This window comes from Stenella coeruleoalba (assembly GCF_951394435.1).
Source record: "Stenella coeruleoalba genome assembly, chromosome: 19".
Taxonomy (NCBI): Eukaryota; Metazoa; Chordata; class Mammalia; order Artiodactyla; family Delphinidae; genus Stenella; species Stenella coeruleoalba.
Genome location: NC_137165.1, coordinates 12,523,912 through 12,544,353, shown reverse-complemented (window position 1 = coordinate 12,544,353; position 20,442 = coordinate 12,523,912). Strand labels below are relative to the sequence as shown.

General features: G+C 43.4%; 1 protein-coding gene across 1 annotated transcript in view; it reads left to right on the top strand.

Moving 5' to 3' along the window:
* RAP1GAP2 (RAP1 GTPase activating protein 2) overlaps positions 1-20,442 on the top strand; it is a 213,028-nt gene that overhangs the window by 161,693 nt on the left and 30,893 nt on the right. The window contains exons 7-12 of the mRNA XM_079903638.1: positions 425-457; positions 880-1,092; positions 2,302-2,405; positions 11,587-11,665; positions 12,438-12,491; positions 15,183-15,266. Coding sequence (XP_079759764.1) covers positions 425-457; positions 880-1,092; positions 2,302-2,405; positions 11,587-11,665; positions 12,438-12,491; positions 15,183-15,266 — 567 coding nt within the window. The remainder of the gene's footprint in view (positions 1-424; positions 458-879; positions 1,093-2,301; positions 2,406-11,586; positions 11,666-12,437; positions 12,492-15,182; positions 15,267-20,442) is intronic.

The following is a 20,442-nucleotide window of genomic DNA, read 5'->3' as shown; positions in this document are numbered from 1 at the left end:
TGCTCCAGACTCCGGAGGCGTCAGCTCTCAGCTTCAGCTTCCATTGCCAAGGCCCAGGCAAGCAGCTCATCACTTAGAGGTTAACCCCCTTTCCTGGAGGGGGCTAGGTGGGACCAGAGGTCATCTTCCTGTTACAGCATCCTAGGGTGAGAAGCTGGGTCACAGGAGTGTGGGACTCCGCGCTCTGCGTACTGCATCTTCAGCTGGCAGGGTTTGCACTCAGGTTCTGTCGGTTTGGGGAAGAACTCAAGCCACATCCCAGAGCTGCCTCTAGGCTGTTCTGTCTGGTGTTCTTCCCACTGATGCTCCCCAGCCTATTCCTCACCCCCTCTGGAGTAAGGAGTGGAGAGGGGAATGGAAACAGTGATCAAACTTTTTGGGCATTGCCGGGACTAATGGTGACATTGTCTGGTTTGTCTTGCAGGACGACTACATTCCGTACCCCAGCATTGACGAGGTAGGAACCCCCCTGGCTGCACGGCAGCTCTGGGTCCTGTCTTTGCCGGCAGGGCGGGGGGAGCGGGGGAGCTGACGGTGATGATGTTGATGGTCCCTGCCCCACCCCACGTGGGAGAGAACCCTGGCCCTGGTACTTGAGGGCTTGAGGCCTTTTGCCACCTTTCCCTTTGTGACCTCAGCTTTTCCATATTTAAATTGGGGGTACCCATCCAAGCTTTGCACCTCTGAAACTACAGGGTTGGTGAAGCTGGAGACATTGTAGGGCTTAGGGGAGGGGTTCATGTTGCTGCGTTTGGCCTCAAAGACGGGATGCCCTCCTTGGAGCCGTTCAGAAGTTGGAGGGCACCCCTACCGGCACCTCTCCCCACCTCCTGCAGACCCAGGGCAGGCTGCAGTGCAAGACCCTCCCTCTGCCTCTAGGTGGTGGAGAAGGGAGGCCCATACCCCATGATCGTCCTGCCCCAGTTTGGGGGCTATTGGATTGAGGACCCTGAGAACGTGAGCACGCCGACCTCCCTGGGCAGCAGCATCTGTGAGGAGGAGGAAGAGGACAACCTCAGCCCCAGCACGTTTGGCTACAAGCTCGAGTGCAAGGGTGAAGCCAGGGCCTACCGCAGGCACTTCCTGGGGAAGGTGAGGCCCAGGGGGCCCGGGGGCAAAAATAGCTGCTGGAGGGGGAGGGCCCCAGGAACCCAGCATTCCTCTCCAGTTGCCCCTTTATCTCTGTCTCTCCTCTTCGAAGTCGCCCTCCCTGTCCTTGCTGCCTGCCTGTGTCCTCATTGGAGAGGTCTGACTGGCTGTGCTCCTGGGCAGGGATGGGGCAGACAGAGGGTGTGCAGAAGTTAGGAAGGCTCTTGGTGTGATGAGTCTGGGTGGGGAATCACCCCCAACAAATATCTTAGGAGGTGATGGAATGGGTAGTGTTTGGGGGTGGAGGAGGGTGGAAGGGACAAATACATTCTCACACCTTGGAAGTCTGTTTCTGTCAAAATGGTACAAGTCTCTCGTGTCCTCATTCAAGCAGGTCCCCCTGAGTACTTGTACTGGATGACGTGCTGTGAGCCTCTGATGGCTTAAAAGTGACAAAGTTACATTTCTTTAAATATATTCTGCCCATTAGACTTGGCAGGTTCTGGAAGTCCCGAAGGTAGATTCCGGAAATCTCCGGCCTAAGGCAGCTTTGCAGTCTTAGGAGCTGCGTCAGAACCCCCTGGGGAACGTGTTAAAGTGCAGATTCGAGGGCCGCATCCTGATATGGCCTGTCTGGTATGGGCTCCCTGGGCCAGGAGGAGACCCACTGTCCAGAGGACCTCCTGGCTCCCCTTGGGTGGCGGTGCCAGTGAACTTCCTGGCTTTATTCCCACAAATAGTCTGAATTGGCAGGCGTTGCCCCTGGAAGCAAGGAAGTGGACTCGATATCTTGTGGTGAAGAACTTGGGCTTTGGTCAAGACAGGTGTGAGTTTGAACCCTGGATCTTTCACTATTAGTTGTGTGACCCTGGACAGTTAACAACTCTGAACTTGGTTTACCCATCTGTGAAATGGGGATGATGATGTTTCCTCCTGCATAAAGTTGTAGTCAGGATTAAAGGAGATAAGGGCTCTTAGGCCCTCAGCCCAGTGCCTGGCACATCCTGGGACTCAGTTGGGCCTCTCACTGTGACCCTTCTCCTTCTTCCCCTCCTCCCCCCTCCCCCCATCATCACCAGTAGCAGCCACAGCAGTAGCATCTTTCTCTTCCTCATTGCTATGGGGCTTCTGACTCCTGGTGAAGGAGGTGATTTGGGGGAACATGTCCGGAAGGTCCCCTCCTCCCCGCTAACACCTGATTTCTGTCTCTAGGATCATCTAAACTTCTACTGTACCGGCAGCAGTCTGGGGAACTTGCTCTTGTCCATCAAGTGTGAGGAGACGGATGGTATTGAGTACCTTCGGATCATTCTCAGGTGGGGCTTCTGCACTGTTAGAGGCCACGCCTCTAGTGGCCAGGACCCAGAAATACCAGTCTGACCAGTCTGCTCTGGGTGTGCTGGGGAAACAGACCTGGCTGGAACCTTGGGGCTACGTCTGAGTTGCCAGGCAGGGAGACCAGGTGTTTATGCCTGGGGCCGATCGCGGGAGTCAGAGTGGTGTCTGGTTCAAGGTCACCCCAACCTGCCTCTCTTGTGGGAACTGGGACTCTGAGGAAGATGGCTTATCCTGCTGAGATGCAACTCCAACCTGTCCCGGGAGAGGGTTTGCCAGAATACTACCTACGGTGTGCAGCCAGGGAAAATAGATCCCAAAACATCTGTGTGCACCCGAGACGGAGTCGTGGTCACAACGGGAGCACCGATTCACAGCTAAGCTGGGGACCTCTCTCTGGAATATGACCTCCTCAAGGGCAGGAACTGGAACTGGTTTCTGTTTGGTGTGACTAACGTGTTTTGTAGAACCTCCTTTGCAATAATGACAGAGGGATGGTCTGTGTTCTCTGTAGGCTTATGGTCTAGTGGAGAGGAACACGGAGGATATGTGGCGCAGGTATTATTTTAGTGATTTACACAGGGCGCTGTGGGAGCACAGAGTCTGTCTTATTTATCTCTGTCCCTGGTGGGCTGGTGGAGAAGCCAGGAAGACCAGTGCTGGTGTTTAGCCATGAGCCTGTCACGCTCCCAGTCCATATTTGTGAATCGAATTGGAACTCCTTGAAGGTATTTGGAAAAGAGCAATAACATTTTTTTTTTCTGCCCAGATTTTGAGATAAATTTGGGATGGACAGGGACACATAGCCTTGCTATAGGAGAGGTGAGATGGGGGGGCTGGTACAAGGAAGTTGTCAGCACTCATCCAATTTTGGTTTGCTCTTTATTAAGAAAGGAAGCAATTTTCTTTGCTGAGGTTCACCTGGCTAGAAATGATGTTTGCAAGGCAAGGAAGAGTCCATTAAATCGCTAGAGCCAGTTTTCTGAGGGAGTAATACCTGGATCCCCATCTCCTAATAGGATTTCGAGCTAGGTGAACCTCTGTAAAGAAAATTACTTCCTTTCTTAATAAAAATAAGACCCAGGTTGGGTAGAATTTCTGAGTAAGAAGATAACTGAACACAAGGATCTAACCCTCTTTTTCTAGTATATAGCCTATCTGAAATGCTGCACCTGAACTAAAAATAAGAGAAAGATGCCCAGCACGCAACGTACTTTGATGATTTTTTTTTTTTGTCATCTGTGGGGTAGTTAGGACTGTAATGTAGGTGATATTGAGAGTTGCACCCCGTTGCTTCTTCCTTAGAAAGCAATGCAGTGTGGGAATATATGAAATTGGAGATTTGGGGACAATTCTATGCTGTTTAGAAGTAAGGGTGAGCCCTGGAACAGTCAGGGGTCTTTCTACGTGGAAACACTTTTGTTGTTTGGGGTCAATAGCATTTGAAATCAGTGCCCTGGGGAGCCCAAGCTCAAATGTGGCTCTCCCAAACAGAAATCCAGTGAGTGGGGTGGCAGAGAGAAGCCATTCACCAGCTAGGAAGTTGGATAATCACATCGTGTACCCAGAGTAATGGCCAAATTGAAAACCAGACATAAAAAAATTGGTCCCACAGCCTAGTAACTTTACCAGGCACAAAGAAGAAATTATGCAGAGATGAAATTCCTCTGCTGGCAGTGACTCCTGTCCCAGCTTCTTCCTCATTCCCTGTGGGCTTCTGGATTATTTAATTGATGTCTTATAACAACCAGCTCTCTAGCCTAAAATCTGAGGAGAGTATTCTAACAGCATCTGTGTGTGCCATGAGAGTTGCCAAGGAGAATCTACTAACAGGTTGGAGATAAATAACAAGCCTGAGTAGATGTCTCCATTTTCAAGTTTGGATATAAAAAGAAGAAGGAGAGGGGAAAAAAAACCCCTCATAGTTTGGTGAAAGAAAAGATTCTGCATCTAAAAAAGTATAACCTAGCATTTAGAAGGTAGGGAAATAACCAAGCTTTGAAAAGGATTTGTTATAAAAAGCCAAGTAAAATTTAGATATCTGTTAACTTTGTGTTTTCGGCAGACTTCTAGAAAAAAAATAAACTGTTTTAAAGACAAAAGATTAAATAAGGCAATAGAATGATATGAAGAACGTGCTGGTTAAATTAAGGAAATAATATAAAAAAACTAAAAATGGCCAAGAAGAATTCTAAATGATATTACAAACAGTAAAGAGCAGAATCTACTTTGTGGAAAACCCAGTTAATAATATTGAGAATAAGCTTAAGAAGCTCTCACATAATTCAAAGGTAAACACAACAACTATAAAATGATAAGCAAAATTATAATGAATGTGGAGGATAGTGAACAGGAATTAACATGTGGATAATGGATGTTCTTAAGCTGATTGAAGACTTAAATCTGAAGATCAAAATGACTCACCAGGGCTCCCCTGATGGCACAGGGATTGAGAGTCCGCCTGCTGATGCAGGGGACACGGGTTTGTGCCCCGGTCCGGGAAGATCCCACATGCCGCGGAGCGGCTGGGCCCGTGAGCCATGGCCGCTGAGCCTGCGCCTCCGGAGCCTGTGCTCTGCAACGGGAGAGACACAGCAGTGAGAGGCCCACGTACCGCAAAAAAAAAAAAAAGACTCACCAAATATCAGACAAAATCAATGACAAAGAAAACGTACCCATTATAGAAAAAGAGAGAAAATAGAGGAATCATAAATAAATAAATATAATAATGGAAATAAGTCTGAGTACATAGATGATGTATAATAAATATAAATTAGTTAAATTCCACTATTACACAGAAAAGATTCTCAGTTTGGGGCATCTCTCCAAAGGGAAAAAAAAATCAATCAATTAATTTTATTAAAGAAAGTAACTGTATATTTAAAAAGAAAAGTGTTGAGAAAAAGTTATAACAATCCAATCCGAAAAGAAAGCAGAGTGGGCAATATTAATATGGAAAAACAGAATTTAAGGCAAAGCAATCAGTGTGACAAAGAGGGCCATTGTCTATTTGTGAAAGATAAAATCCACAGCAAAGATATCTTATGAACATTTTTGTTGTTAATAGTATATATTTTAACAATATATGTGTGTGTATATATATATATATATATATATATACACACACACACACATATATATAGTGATTAAAATATGGAGAAATTGGCAGAATACAATTGTAGTGGTAGATTTTAACATACTTCTTACCACTTGACATCAACTAGGGTAGGGAATGAGAGGGTATGGATAATCTCATTAATATTATTTATGTCAATTGTATATATGTATCTTTATATGTATCTGTACCTATACTTGGCTATCAAACTTTGATCCTCTCATGGAGATCTCTGCTTCTTTTCAACTGTCTATGGAATATTTACACAAATTGATCATAAGGTAGATAGGGCTTTAAAACAAAACCTAGACTTCTAGGCTCCAACCATTTAAAAAAATAACAAATTGTTATTTCTGTTATATAACAATTATATATAACATTTATATATATATAACAATTATATATTGTTATATAATTATATATATATAACAATTATATATAACATATATATATGTATATATATAACAATTATATATAACAATTATATATAACATATGTATATATGTTATATATAACAATTATAACAATTATATATATAACAATTATATATAACATGTATAATATACACATATATATGTGTTATATATACATATATAACATACATATATATATATTTGAATATAAATATGTAAGGTAAAGACATGAATAACTATATCTTCCCATTTCCTCATTTCCCTAGCATTCTGTAGAACCTAGTGTTCTGTAACTTGCATCTGTTAACAATATATCTAGAGTTCTTTCCATATTAGTACATAAAGAGTTTCTTAATTCCTTTTACTGCTGCATAGTATTCTATCACCTGAACGTGAAATAATTTATTTAATAGATCCCCTATTAATGGCCATTGTCAGTCTTTCAGTATCACAAATAATGCTGCAATGAATAACCTTGTACAAATGTTAATTTGTATGGACTAAAATAATTTCTTAGAAGTAAAATAGCTGGGTCAAAACATAAATGCACATGTATTTTAATAGATTTGCCAGATTGCCTTCGGTAGGAGCTGTATAAATTTGAACTTGGATTTTTGCCAATCTGATAGTTGAAAATGGTATTTTAATATGGTTTAAATTCATAATAATTTAATTGAATTATGTTGGGCATCTCTTCATATATTTAAGGATCACATGTGTTTATTTTCTGTGAACTGTCTGTTCATAAGCTTTGCTCCTTTTTTTATAAAAAAAGGATTGTTAGCCCAAATTTCTATTTTTAAAAATCTTGCAGATCATTCTTGATAGCAGTAGATTTAGGAACCAGAGTTTTGAGCCACAGAGTAAATCTAAATAAATTTTAAAAATCAGACACTTTGCTGGATATATTTGCTTACAATTTGACAGTAAAACTACAAATTAATAACAGTAATGTTTAAAAAACTCACTTAACCACTTAGAAGTAGGTTATCTCAACACTTTCCTAAATAACTGTTGGGCCAAAGAGGAAATCAAAGCTGAAGTTATAGAATATTTATAAAATAATGACATTTAAAATATTACATCTAAAAGCTTATGGGTTGTGTCAAAAGCTATACTTAGAAGAAAATTAATTGCCTTTAAAAGTTCCTTATTCAAAAAGAAAGAATCATATTTGTAAGTTGTTAGTAACCTGTCTGTGCCTCAGTTTATCTGTGAAACGGTGATGGTAGTATCCACCTTAAAATTATTGAATGCATATTTTGTGTCAGAACCTGATACATTGTAGCTACTCAAGAATGGTAGCTGCTATTATTATCAATATTATTACCTAAAGTAAGAGGAAGGAATTAACAAAGATTAAAGTTGAAAGAAATAAATTAGAAATAAAAAACCTCATGAGATTTGATAAGTAAATCTAAACTACAGATTTATTTATAGCCTAGAAAAAGATAAACTTCTGTTGAGGGAACAAAATAACAACAAAATAGGTAACTATTCAGCTAGTCAAATACAGATAAAAAGAGAAAATAAAAATACACGAAATTAGGCATTAAGAAGGCATATAACCACAGATGTAAAGAAGATCAAACAATTTAACAATAGACATTAATAGATATTATGTTAAAAAAATAGATATTATGTTCAACCAATGCTATTAAATTGAAAATTTTATTTGAAGCAGATGCCTTTCTGGGAAAGTATGCATTACTAAATTTAACACGAGGTGAAAAAACCTGACCGGCTCAATAATAATAATGGAATAAATTGAAAAAGTTCTCAAAGAATGATCTCTCTAAAAGTTTCTAGATCTAAAAAAAAAAAGAAAGTTTCTAGATCTAGATGGTTTGTAGGTAGTTATTTGAAACTTGTAAGGAACAGATTTCCTTAGAACTTCAAAGATAAATAGGAAATTTTAAAGATACTTAAGGATAAAGACAGATTATTTGTGAATGACAGCTAGGCTGAGAGCAGACTTCTTATCAGCCATGGGACAATGGGACAATATCTTTAAAGTGGTGGTAGACAGCTGTTCCAGATATTTAAAAAAATGAAGGGAATATATCAGTTACAGACTCTCCCTGAAAGAATTACTAAAGGATGTACTTCAGCTAGAAGAAAAGAGAAACCAAAAGGAAAGATGCAACTAAAAAGTGAGAAGAAATAGGTAAACTATGTTGATGAGTTTAATTACTGACTGGAGAAAGGAAGTTTTTTTTTTTTAAAAAAAAGCATTCTTGAATTAAATTTATAAACAAATGTAGGAGGGACAGTGGGAGGGAAGAGTTCAGTAGCTATTGTGTCCCCTCCTTCCTCAGGAGAGAGATAGCAAGTAAGTTTAGAGTTTGTTGGAAAAATATAAATACGTGTATTAGAAGTTACAGAAACTTCTGTAAAAAGAAAACACAGGGTTATTAAAAACACAAAATGAGAAAAAGTAATTCTAAGTACATTAGTAATCACAAGTATAAATTAACCTATGAAAATATCAGGCTATCAGATTGAACTAAAAATGCAGCTATACTCTGCTTAATAAGAGACATGTCTAAAGAAAAATGGAAAGATTTAAAATAAAGAAATAAGAAGAGATATGCTGGAGAAATACTAACCAAGAAAGCTGGTGAGCAATAGACAAAATAGAGTTTTTAGGGAAAAAGTGTTAGTAGGGATAAAAGGAACACTCCTTTGTAACTTGGGAATCCTTCCCTACTCCTGATTTTCTTGCTCTGTGAAGGGAACACTTCTGTGTGGCACCCCTGGCTCTCTTCACCCCCTTGATACAAGGCTAAATTTGGGAGTAAGAACTTGATGTGTATAGCTGGGTTCTTTTCCCTTTCCCTCTTGGAGCTAGCTGCCCTCAGGGCATTCCCCCTGCTCCCTGTACTGTAAGTCCCACCTGAGCAGACCCCACGAGAGGAGGCTTGCCCCTGCCCAGCACTGCCTGTGGGTGTGGCTAACTCTGGGGTGTAGTCAGAAGACCCACTGCACCTTCACAGTAAGCTCATGTGCTTCCTCTTCACCTTTATCAGTGCCCAAGGAGTTATTTTAATTCCCAAATTACTTTTAATTTCTCTTTTCTGTATTTGTTCATAACTTGGGCAGAGAAGGATGCCCTTTACTGGACCCCTCAGAGGCCTCAGCCTACATGATGATCAAAAGAACGGTCCACCTGGAAGATCTAACAGTCATGAACTTGTATTTAGTAACATAGTCTTGAATTTAAAAAGGCAAAAACTGATAGGAATATAAGAAGCAGACAAATCCTCATAGTGGGAGATTTCAGTAACATCTCTCAGATGCCAATGGGCCAAGCAGACAAAAAATTGTGAGGATATAGAAGATTTGAACAGCACAGTTAACAAATTTGATCTTGTAACATACATTCTTGAACTCAACAAAAGAGAAAAAGATACATTCTTTTTCAAGCTCGGATGGAACATGAAAAAAAAGTCCACATATCAAGTCAGCAAACTTCAAATAATTAATATAGAGGGTATGTTCCCTGAATATACAAAAATTAAACTAGAAATCAACAATGAAAATACTGAAAGATAAAACTCATATATTTGGAAAGTTAAAAAAATAAAGAAAACCCTTGAAAGTAACTCAGGTGCTGAAGGGGAAATCGCAGAAAACTGACAAAATATTTAGAACAATGAAAATACTACCTATCTATGTGTGGGATGCAATTAAAGTGGTACTTAGGGAGAGATGTATAGTTTTATGTGCATTTGTAAAAAAGAAGAAAGATTCAGTGTGTAAGCATGCAGGTCAGGATGTTAGGAAAAGAATAGTAGAAAAAAAAAAACCTAAAGAAAATAGAAGGAAAGAAATAAAAAAGACAAGAATAAGCTAGTGAAGTAGAAAGCAAAAATAAATAAAGAATAGAGGTCATAGACAAAACCAGAAGCTATCTCTTTGAAAAGATTAATAAACTAAACCCCCAGCAAGGGCTGACTAAGGAAAACAGAGAAAAGATACAAACAGATACTATTTCCACAATGAAGCAAGGGACACGACTGCAAATAGAAATGAAGTCTTAAGAGAATACCAAAAACAACTTTGTATCAATGCATTTGATGGATAATTTTATAGAAAAAACCCATAAATTCCAAAAAGTGACTCAATAAGGAGTAGAAAACCTCAACGTTCACCATTAAAGAACCGAATTGGGGGACTTCCCTGGTGGTGCAATGGTTAAGAATCCACCTGCCAATGCAGGGCACACGGGTTCGAGCCCTGGTCCAGGAAGATCCCACATGCCGCGGAGCAACTAAGCCTGTGCGCCACAACTACTGAGCCCACGTGCCTAGAGCCTGTGCTCTGCAACAAGTGAAGCCACCGCAGTGAGAAGCCCGCGCACTGCAAGAAGGGTGCCTCCCCGCCCCCCGCTCGCCACGGCTAAAGAAAGACTACGCAGCAACGAAGATCGAAAGCAGCCAAAAAAAAAAAAAAAGAACCGAATTGATAGCCACAGATATCCTCCCAACGAAGAATAGCAGGCCCAGAGATTTGTCTGTGAAATCTCAGACAAATTTTAGCAAACCTTTAAGGGACAGAAAATTCCTATGGTATACAAACTATTTCAAAAGATGAGACGCTCACCAGCCATTTTACGAGGCTGGAGTAACAGCTGGATATCAAAACCTGGCAAGGGAAGTACAAGAAAATAAAATAGGCCAGTGTTGCTATTGAACATAGATATGAAGCTCTAAATAAAATATCAATAAATTGGGCTTCCCTGGTGGCGCAGTGGTTGAGAGTCCGCCTGTCAATGCAGGGGACACGGGTTCGTGCCCCGGTCCGGGAAGATCCCACATGCCGCGGAGCGGCTGGGCCCGTGAGCCATGGCTGCTGAGCCTGCGCGTCCGGAGCCTGTGCTCCGCAACGGGAGAGGCCACAATAGTGAGAGGGCTGCGTACCGCAAAAAAAAAAAAAAAAAAAAAAAAAAAAATCAATAAATTAAATTCAGCAGGATATGAAAAAAAGAATACATCATAAGCAAGAGGAGTTTTACCCGCGGATTGAAAATATAGCTCAACAGAAATGTAATCCACCAGGTTAACAGATTAAAAACCATATGATTATCTCAGCAGATGCAGAAAAGCATTCGGTAGAATTCAACACTTCCATAATGTGCTGAATGAATCAGGGGAACAGGCTAAACTTAGCCTTATGGTGAATCCCTTTATAAAGCAACTTTCATCTCATCTATATTTTACGTAAATACAGATTTTCAAATATTAGTTTTTCTTTTCATAAAGGTTTAATTGCCTGTCAGACCCAAATATGTCCAGAAGCTCTGCCCAGTTCTTCTGGAGAACACAAAAAACACACAAAGAAACAAAAAAGTAATGTCGAACTGGAAGGTAGCTATTTGCATTTTCCGTATTTCAGTTGCAGTCAGCTGTACCAGGCAGGTTCTTTGAGTATCCATTTCCCATGGGGTCCCTAAGTAGCATTCCATTTTCCAGTTTGAGTGCAGCGCCCAATGCCTGGGTTGGGCGGAATGAGGCAGGTCGGACCCAGGGTGACGTGAAGCACCTGCCTTGTGGCCTGGCGTGACCTCAGCCACCTTCCTCATTGACTCCATTTCTGTGGACACCCCTTTCTCATCCTCATCCATGTGTGCAGGTCCAAAGTGAAGACAGTACATGAGCGGATCCCCTTGGCCGGACTGAGCAAGTTGCCCAGCGTCCCTCAGATTGCAAAGGTAAAAGCGGACACTGAGAGGAGGTGGCTTCCTCTTTGAGGCCAGGTCTGGCCTCTGGGGTGGGGGCGGAGGCTCGTCCTCGGTGGGCTCTGCCCTTGGGGAGGGGGAGGCCATTGTCCTCTTGGGCCCTTGACTGCATGGATGCGGTTGGGGGGAGCGGTTGGCGGATGCTCCCCTTTCCTCTACACCTTGCCCATCTCATCCTCGCTGCTGAGGCTGATCAGGGAACAGGATAAGCCCCCAAGTTCACAGCTAGTTCAGGAGACAAGAGAAATGGAGAGACAGGGCTGGAGAATAGAGGAGGAGGGAGGAGAGGGGGCAACTGGGGCGACTTCACAGCCGAGGACGGTTGGGTTGAGGGATGACCGGGCTGTTGATTGAGACGGAGGGCCCCCCCAGGTAAGGAGCCATCAGCTGGTGGAGGGGCCCATGTCACTTCTCTGGGGTCCTGGGAACTTGGAAACTGAGTGATCAAAGTGGGGTGGGAAGGATGGTCAGCTGGGTGGGGTTGGACCCACACTCCGGGAGTGGGAATGCCAGGCAGAACTGTGTCGGATACCTTCGGTGGCCTCACTTCAGCAGGAAACCCCAGGAAGGTCCCTTGACTTTCCCGACCACATGCGAGTGAGCAGTGGTAGCACCAGGATCTGACTCCAGGCCGCCTGAGCCCTGCAGGTCTTGGCCTCACGCTCTTTTTCTTGGTGGGCAGAGGAGCGCAAGTGCCCTCCGTGGACGTGGACCCTGAGCTGTGTGTTTCTCTCTCCCTGCTTAGGCGTTCTGTGACGACGCAGTGGGGCTGAAATTCAACCCTGTCCTGTACCCCAAGGTGAGGACCTTCCCCCCTCTCCCCTTGCTCAGGGCTCTGCCATTTGGCACGGATTTGCACGCCTGGGGCTCTGTGGGAAGTCCTCTGCATCTTGGGGGGTTTTGCGGGGTCTCCGTGATACACCTCCATGTCTCCCCCTCTCCCTGCCCACCCCTTCACAAACTGATCTGCTGGGAACCCGTCCTCAGCCATGCCTGGGTCCCCAGCCCGCTAGAATTGGTCCCCAGCTGTGTGGAGGTGGCAGATGGGTAGCAGTGGTGCAGCTTCTCAGTCTGGTCGTACCTGCCTGAGGCCAGTGCTGGGCTGGGGAGTGATTCTGCCTCTAGCTGGGGGGCTGCTGCAGACCTGGTCAGCCATCAGGAAGGGGGCGAGGCGGGCAGAAGGCAGAACCCCACTAAGAAATAAAAGGACAGACCTCGGCTCCCTGTTGCCAACATTACTACAGGTCTGGGGCCTTACAAGCTTCCGCCGGCCCCCTAGTTAATAAACTTGGCTGGTTCTCTGTTAACAGTTTCCTTAGGCTTGGCCTCAACTTGACCCCGGTTCTGATGTCGGGGTGTGTGGGGAGAAGAGCGATAATAACAAAACAAACTCCCAAGCCCGCTCAAGAGCAATTATGCCGTGAGAGGACTTAATCACCCATGGACAGTGAATCGCTTTAAATAGGCCATAGGAAGAGACCCAGGGCACTGGCTGCTGCTTCGAGAGCCCACGGGGCCTGGGGAGAGGCCGTGGAAGCAGGCGGTGGGCCGGCTGGGGCTCGCTGGGGCAGGCTGGCTGGCGCTGATTCAGTCCATTCCGAGTCCCGGTTCTGACAGCCAGGAACCAGGAGGTGAGACGTTTGATGAGGGGAGAGGGGTCCTGTCCTGGCTGGGATACCCAGAACCCCTTGGAATGAAGCCTCATATCTTCACAATTGGGCTTGACACACTATTTGTCCCCATGCGGGGGCTGAGCTAATGGCAGGGTCCTCTCCTGCACAGAGAAATGTGCCAGAGCCCTTCTCTCAGACGCCTCTTTTCCCCCCCGCCGAGCATCTGTAGGCGCTTCCCAGTAAGATGCTGTGCTCCATGGAATATTTTCTATCATTCAGACTGCCCTCCCCTTTATAATTAAAGCTGAATTTGTGAGGTTTAACCAAACATCAAAACCGCATCATAAAGCCCTAACTTAACTACAAGTTTGGCAATTTTTGTTGTCAAATCACAGCCACTGAGAGAACCCGATGACTCTCATTTTTGCAGTTTTCTCTATAGCTTGGAAAGCCTCCGGCTCTGGTAATAATGGGACAGCAGCTGTATTTTCATGTTTTCTAGATTGGAAGGACTGCTTCGTCCGGCTGGGATGTTAATCTGGCTGAGATGTGTGTGTGTTTTTACAATTCACAGAGTTTAGAATGTTCCTTGGAAGGTGTCCATGACCGGGTGCCTCTTCACGGGCAGGGCAACTGCTCCAAGCCTTTGACTCATCCCAGGCGGGAGTGGGGGGCACCCTTTGGGGTCGGGCAGCGCTGTTCTTCCAGGGGGAGCTGAGAAGTGTCCATTTCCTCAGGCAGCTGAGAGCCACACAGAGATATGTCAGGGGTGACAACCTGACATGGGCCACATACTCTGGCCAAAAAGTCATGCCTGGTTTGTTCTTCCTGTAGCAAAACATGTGGTCGAATCCCTCCTTTTTATTGCAGAGACCATCCCAATAGTCCCCAAGTCTTGTGTTTCCTAACAAGCTGGTCCAACTCTGATATTTCTGGAGGGTTTACATAGATGATGATGGTAATAGCTGCTGTGTGCTTAGCACTTCATGTGCTTGATCTCACTGAATCTTCACAGCCACACGTCTCCATTGAACAGGTGAGGAGGGACTTCCCTGGTGGTCCAGTGGTTAAGACTCCGTGCTTCCGATGCAGGGGGCACAGGTTCGATCCCTGGTCAGGGAGCTAAGATCCCGCATGCTGCGCAGCATGGCAAAATAAATAAATAAATAAAATAATAATAATAATAAAAATAAAGAAACAGATGAGGAGACTGAGGCCCAGGGAAGTTAAGTGGCTCACTCAAAGCTGCACAGGTGAAAGCAGTGGATTCAAAATGAGAGCTTAGTGTTTCTGACCAACTCTTTGAAGCACAATAGAAAATTCGATGGAACCAGTGGTCAGGGTTTTTTTGTTTGTTTTTTCTTTGCATATTGAATTAGCTAGCGTATGTTCTGCCTTAGAGACCTCTTGTTTTATGGATAAAGGGGATTGACGTCTGGGCAGGAGCAGTGCCTTGCTCAAAATCACACTGCTGCTTAGAGGTGGAATTGGAGCCGGCATCATCCTCGCTGACTGGTTTTGGGGTCCCGGCTGCACTTTTTACTCCCCAGATAGAACACTGGGGTAAAGTCAGTTCCCCGCGTCCTGCTGGACTGCCTGTGTGTCCAGGCCTTGGCTGGCATATCTGGAGGGAAATGGAATGGGTGATCCAGAGGTTTGGTCACCACTGGTGGAAGTCCAGGGGCTGGGAACAGCTGAGACCTTTGGAGTTGCATCTCGACCGTGTACTTTGGACTTCACCCTTTCTCTTCCTCCCTGTGTGGATGTTTCATATCAGGGGGGCATGTTCTCCACCAAAAGGGGTGCTTCCCCTTCCACTTGCCTCCTCATTTTGCCTCCAAGTTAATAATCTGATTTCTTCTTCCCACATTTTCCAGGCCTCCCAAATGATCGTGTCCTACGATGAGCATGACGTCAACAACACCTTCAAATTTGGCGTCATTTATCAAAAAGCCAGGCAGGTAAGCATCACGAATCCATACTGGTCACTAGATCCTGTGGTTTCTCCCTGGGGACTTCTGTTTTCCCATCCCCCAAGCACAGGAGCCCCGCATTAGGTTCTTAAATACTCTGAACACAGTGACCACATTTCATATATGAATTAGACTGGTGGTGGTAGAATCTTCAAGGTGGGCTGCTGCTCTCAAAAAGGCCTGCAGATCCCTTAAATGGTAATGCAGCTTTTCATGCAGTGAATCCTGATTCTTCCTGGCTCCCTCCGCTTATATTTAACAATGAGCTGTTCGTCACAAGAAAAGTCGGACTGGGTGGAGGGAATGCGTGAGCACAGGCTGCTTTCTCCTTGCCCACCACTCTCCTGGCTGGGAACTAGCTTTTGCTCCCCACACTTGAGTAGTGTCCTGGCATCAGCTGTATGCTCTCTGCCCAGCTCTGTGTTCATTGATGTCACCCTGGTAGCTTGAAATCAGCCACGATGGAAGTATTCACACCATGGAAATGGGCAAACACCAGGGCTTCTGTTTTCTGTCTTTGGAGAGGAGGTTGTTAAAAATTTTACCAGTACATAGAACTCCTCTATCTCTTGTAGCACTCACGTGCTTCTTTGGCGTCAGTCGACCAGAATGGTGTTTCTCAAAGTGCGTTCCATGAGACACTAGTCCAGTGAGGTACTCTGTGAACAGATGAGTTCCACGGGGGTGGGTGTGGTCAGTTGTGTGGGAACATTTTAAAGGTTCTAAGAACCCCCAGAGTAGAGAACTCTTTATAACTTTGTTGAACTCAGTGTTTCCCATACATATTTGACCACAAACTTCCTATCCTCCTACTATGAACTTTTATTAGCATCCTGAGAAGTGGTCTGCTGAACACACCGGTATTTCCTCATCTGGGTTGTATGGAAGAAGGTTCCACACCTATGTCACCTTTGTATCATCCAAGAACCTAGCATGGGGTGTTTATATAAATACACTCAATTTTTTGTTATGTGAATGAATGAATGAATAAAAGTTTTGACCCTGTGAGTGGTCGATAATAGGTCGACCTATCGACCTAAGATAGGTCGATAATATCTTTCAATATTATCTGTGTCATCTTCTTAGCGTGACAGTGTGTTTCTCAGCTGGATGATAGCGGACTTCCTTGTCTGAAGATATTAGACCACAAGAGGCATGTGTTCACTTAAAAACACTCTAATTAATGAAGGCTTGTGGAGCTGAAAGACCAGCACAGATAAATCTTATAATTTAAGGGAATTATTCAAGTAGCCACTCTAATTATTTTCACATACTGCATTTTTATTTTGTACAGCTCTGATCATACAGTCCCACTAATTAAAGTTCTTTGCTTGTGAAATTTACCAAAGCAGATCTCATAAGGTGATTACAGTCCAATATTCCAGCAGAGTTATAATTACTGAACATTAACCATCCACCTCGGAGAAGGAGTCTGAAGGAGTCTGTATGTTCTTTATGTACCTGACACCACTGAGGCGAGGTGGGGTCGCCCCGGCAGATAAGAGTCTTTTCTTAAAATATTTGGATTGTTTTTTTGCAAACCTACATTGGGGGGATTATATATGAACATGGGTTGCGTGAAAGCCCTATGCTGGTTTTAGGATATAAATAAGCCCCATCTAGCTCTCTGTTTGTCAGGCACTTTGCTAAGCCTGTGGAGGATACAGTAATGACTAAGAGCATCTCCCTTGAGTCCATGGTCACGTTCAAGGCCAGTATAAAAATAAAGACGGTAATACCAGGCTGGGTGTAATTCCTAGAGAGAGGTGCACACCCCAGAGCATAAGCTGGATTGTTTTCTCAGGAGAAGATGTATGTGCTTAGAAGCAGCTATTCTCCCGAACCCTAGCTTCATGACCTGGGGCATACAGCATGCTGGACTAGAGTTGGGATGCCTTCGTGGCATGTGACAGATCAGGCATCGGGAAACCTTTTCTGTAAAGGGCCAGATAGTAAATATTTTAGACTTCACGGGCCGTACTGTTTGTGTTGCAACTATTCAACCCGGCCTTTGCAGTTCAAAAGCAGCCGTAGACAATGCTAAGTGAATTGGCCTGGCCATGTTCCAATAAAACTTTATTTATAAAAATTTTAGACGTTCACAAACCACATCCAAGATCATGTCATCCTACCCTTACTTTTTTTTATTGCACCGATACCACTAACTACTTACTTTTCTTTAAAGTTTTCTTTCACCTTAAATTCAATTTTTAAAGGATATTTTATGTCACTACTCTTACTGGGAAATTAGTATCACTTGCATGAAATGAAGGTAATTCTAAAAAGAAATACTGTAAAAAAACAAAATTAAGTTGTTGAAATCTAGCTAGACTCTGTTTCCTATTGAAGGCTTAGAACCTGAGGTCGGTTCTTTCTTCTTATAAAGCAGGCATTAAGGAGATGTTAAAGAATCACCTGTTGGAGACTTCCTCCTTAAAGGGATTGCACAGACTGGAGTGTCTTTGTGTCATCTTCAGCTGTTCATTGCCATCTATGGGTGTTTGCAGAGCCTTCAGCTGTTTGCAGAGCCTGCCACTGTGGGTAGAACCTTTTGATCAGGCAGGGCCACTCAGTGTTTTAAGCCTGTCATGATTGCAGAGCTTGCTACTGTTTTCAGCTTTGCTTTCTATTTTTAAAAAAATGATTAAACTTTTAATTTTTTGATATTTGTAAATTTACATGCTGTTGTGTTAATAAGAAATAATACAGAGAGATCTTGTGTACCCTTCATGCAGTTTCCCCCAAAGGTAATGTCTTATAAAATGATAGTACAGTATCACAGCTGGGATACTGATGGTGATACAATCCACAGATCTTATTCAGATTTCCCCAATTTTACACATACTCATTTGTGGCATGTCTGTGAATTATATTCCATTGTATGGATATATCACATTTTGTTTATCCATTTGTTAGTCATCGTATATAATTTTATCACACATGTGGGTTCCACAGTCAAGATACGGAAGAGTTCCACCAACACTAGGATCCTGGTGTGGCTCATGCTTTTATAACCATGCTAACCTCCCTCCTGCCTCCACGCTCCCTTCCCCGGCTCCAGTCCCTAACCCCTGGCAACCGCTGATCTGTTCTCCAATTTCTAGAACTTTGTCATTTCAAAAATGTTGTGTAAAAGGAATCATACAATATATAACCTTTGGGGATTGGCTTTTCTCCACTCAGCGAGATTCATCCAAGTTTCTGAGTGTATCAATGGTTTGTTCCTTTTCATTGCTGAGTAGTGTTCCATGGTATACCTAGATGTACCACAGTCTGTGTAACCATTCACCTATTGAGGGATAGACATCTGGATTGTCTGCAGTTTGGGGCTATTATGGATAAAGCCACTGTGAACATTTATATACAGGTTTTTATGTGAGCAGAAGTTTTCATTTCTCTGGGATAAATACTTAGGAGTGCCGTTGCCTGGTTGTGTGGTGATTATATGTTTATTTTTGTAAGAAACTGCCACGCTGTTTTCTGGCGTGGTTGCTCCACTTTACATTCCTACCAGCAATGCGTGAGTGATCCATTTTCTCTACAGCCTTGCCACCATTTGGTGTGGTTACTATTTTTCATTTTAGCTATTCTGATAGATGTGTAGTGAGATCTCATTATGGTTTTAATTTGCATTTCTCTAACAGCTAATGACATTGAACATCTTTTCTCATTGAACATCCTACTTGCCATTTGCATATCCTCTTGAGTGAAATGACTGTTCATGTCTTTTGACCATTTTCTAATTGGATTTTCTTTTACTGTTGAGTTTAAAATTTTTAAATAACAGCTTTATGGAGGTGTAACTGACATACCATACAATTCACAATTGCATGTGATTTATATCTCAATAAAGTGTACAATTTAGTGGTTTGTAGTATGTTCACAGAAGTGTGCAACTATCACCGCTAACTTCAGAAAATTTTCACCACCCTTAAAAGAAACTCCATTCCCATTAGCAGTCACTCCCATCATCCTCATACTCTATAGCTCCTGTCAGCCACAAATCTATTTCTGTCTCTGTGGATTTGCCTGTTCTGGACGTTTCATATAAATGGAATCATAATATGTGGCCTTCAATGTCTAGTTCCTTTACTTAGCGTGATGTTTTCAAGGTTCATTCATGTTGTGCAACGAATCAGAACTTTATTCTTTTTTATGGATGAATTATATTCCATTGTTTGGCTATATCACATTTTGTTTATCCATTTGTTCGTTAATGGACATTCTGATTGTTTCTGCTTTGGGGCTGTTATGAATAATGCTGCTACTAATATTCGTGTACAAGTGTTTTTTGTATGGACTTTTGTTTTCATTTCTCTTGAGTATATTCTTTGGAGTGGAATTGCTGGATCATATGGTACCTCTATGCTTAGTTTTTTTTTTTTTTGCGGTACGCGGGCCTCTCACTGTTGTGGCCTCTCCTGTCGCGGAGCACAGGCTCCGGACGCGCGGGCTCAGCGGCCATGGCCCACGGGCCCAGCCGCTCCGCGGCATGTGGGATGTTCCCGGACCGGGGCACGAACCCGTGTCCCCTGCATCGGCAGGCGGACTCCCAACCACTGCGCCCCCAGGGAAGCCCTATGCTTAGTTTTTGGAGGAACTGCCGGGTTATTTTCCAAAGAGGTGGCACCATTTTACATTCCCACCAGCAACGTAAGCGGGTTTTGATTTTTCCACATCCTCACTGACACGTCTTATTGATTCCACATCCTCACTGACACGTCTTATTCTTTTTGATTATGGTGTGAGTGGTATCTCATTGTGGTTTTTTTTTTTTTGTCTGTTTGTTTGTTTTTGGCTGCACCTCGTGGCACACGGTATCTTAGTTCCTCAACCAGGGATCAAACCCGTGCCCCCTGCATTGGAAGCGTGGAGTCCTAACCACTGGACCGCCAGGGAAGTCCCTCACTGTGGTTTTGATTACTATTGCGTTTTCAGAGTTCTTTATGTATTTTAGATACTAGTCCTTTGTCAGAAGTCCAACTATTAATTTTTCATTTTTGGATTGGTTTTTGGTATCAAGTCTAAGAATTCTTTGCTTCAGTTTTGCCTTTTTTTTTTTTTTTTAAACTGAGCAGCAGCTTTGGTTCAAATAGAAAGTCCTCATTAACCAGCTCCCCAAATCCAGCTCTGTTGAGTGAGCCTCTATTAGTCCTTCCTCCCG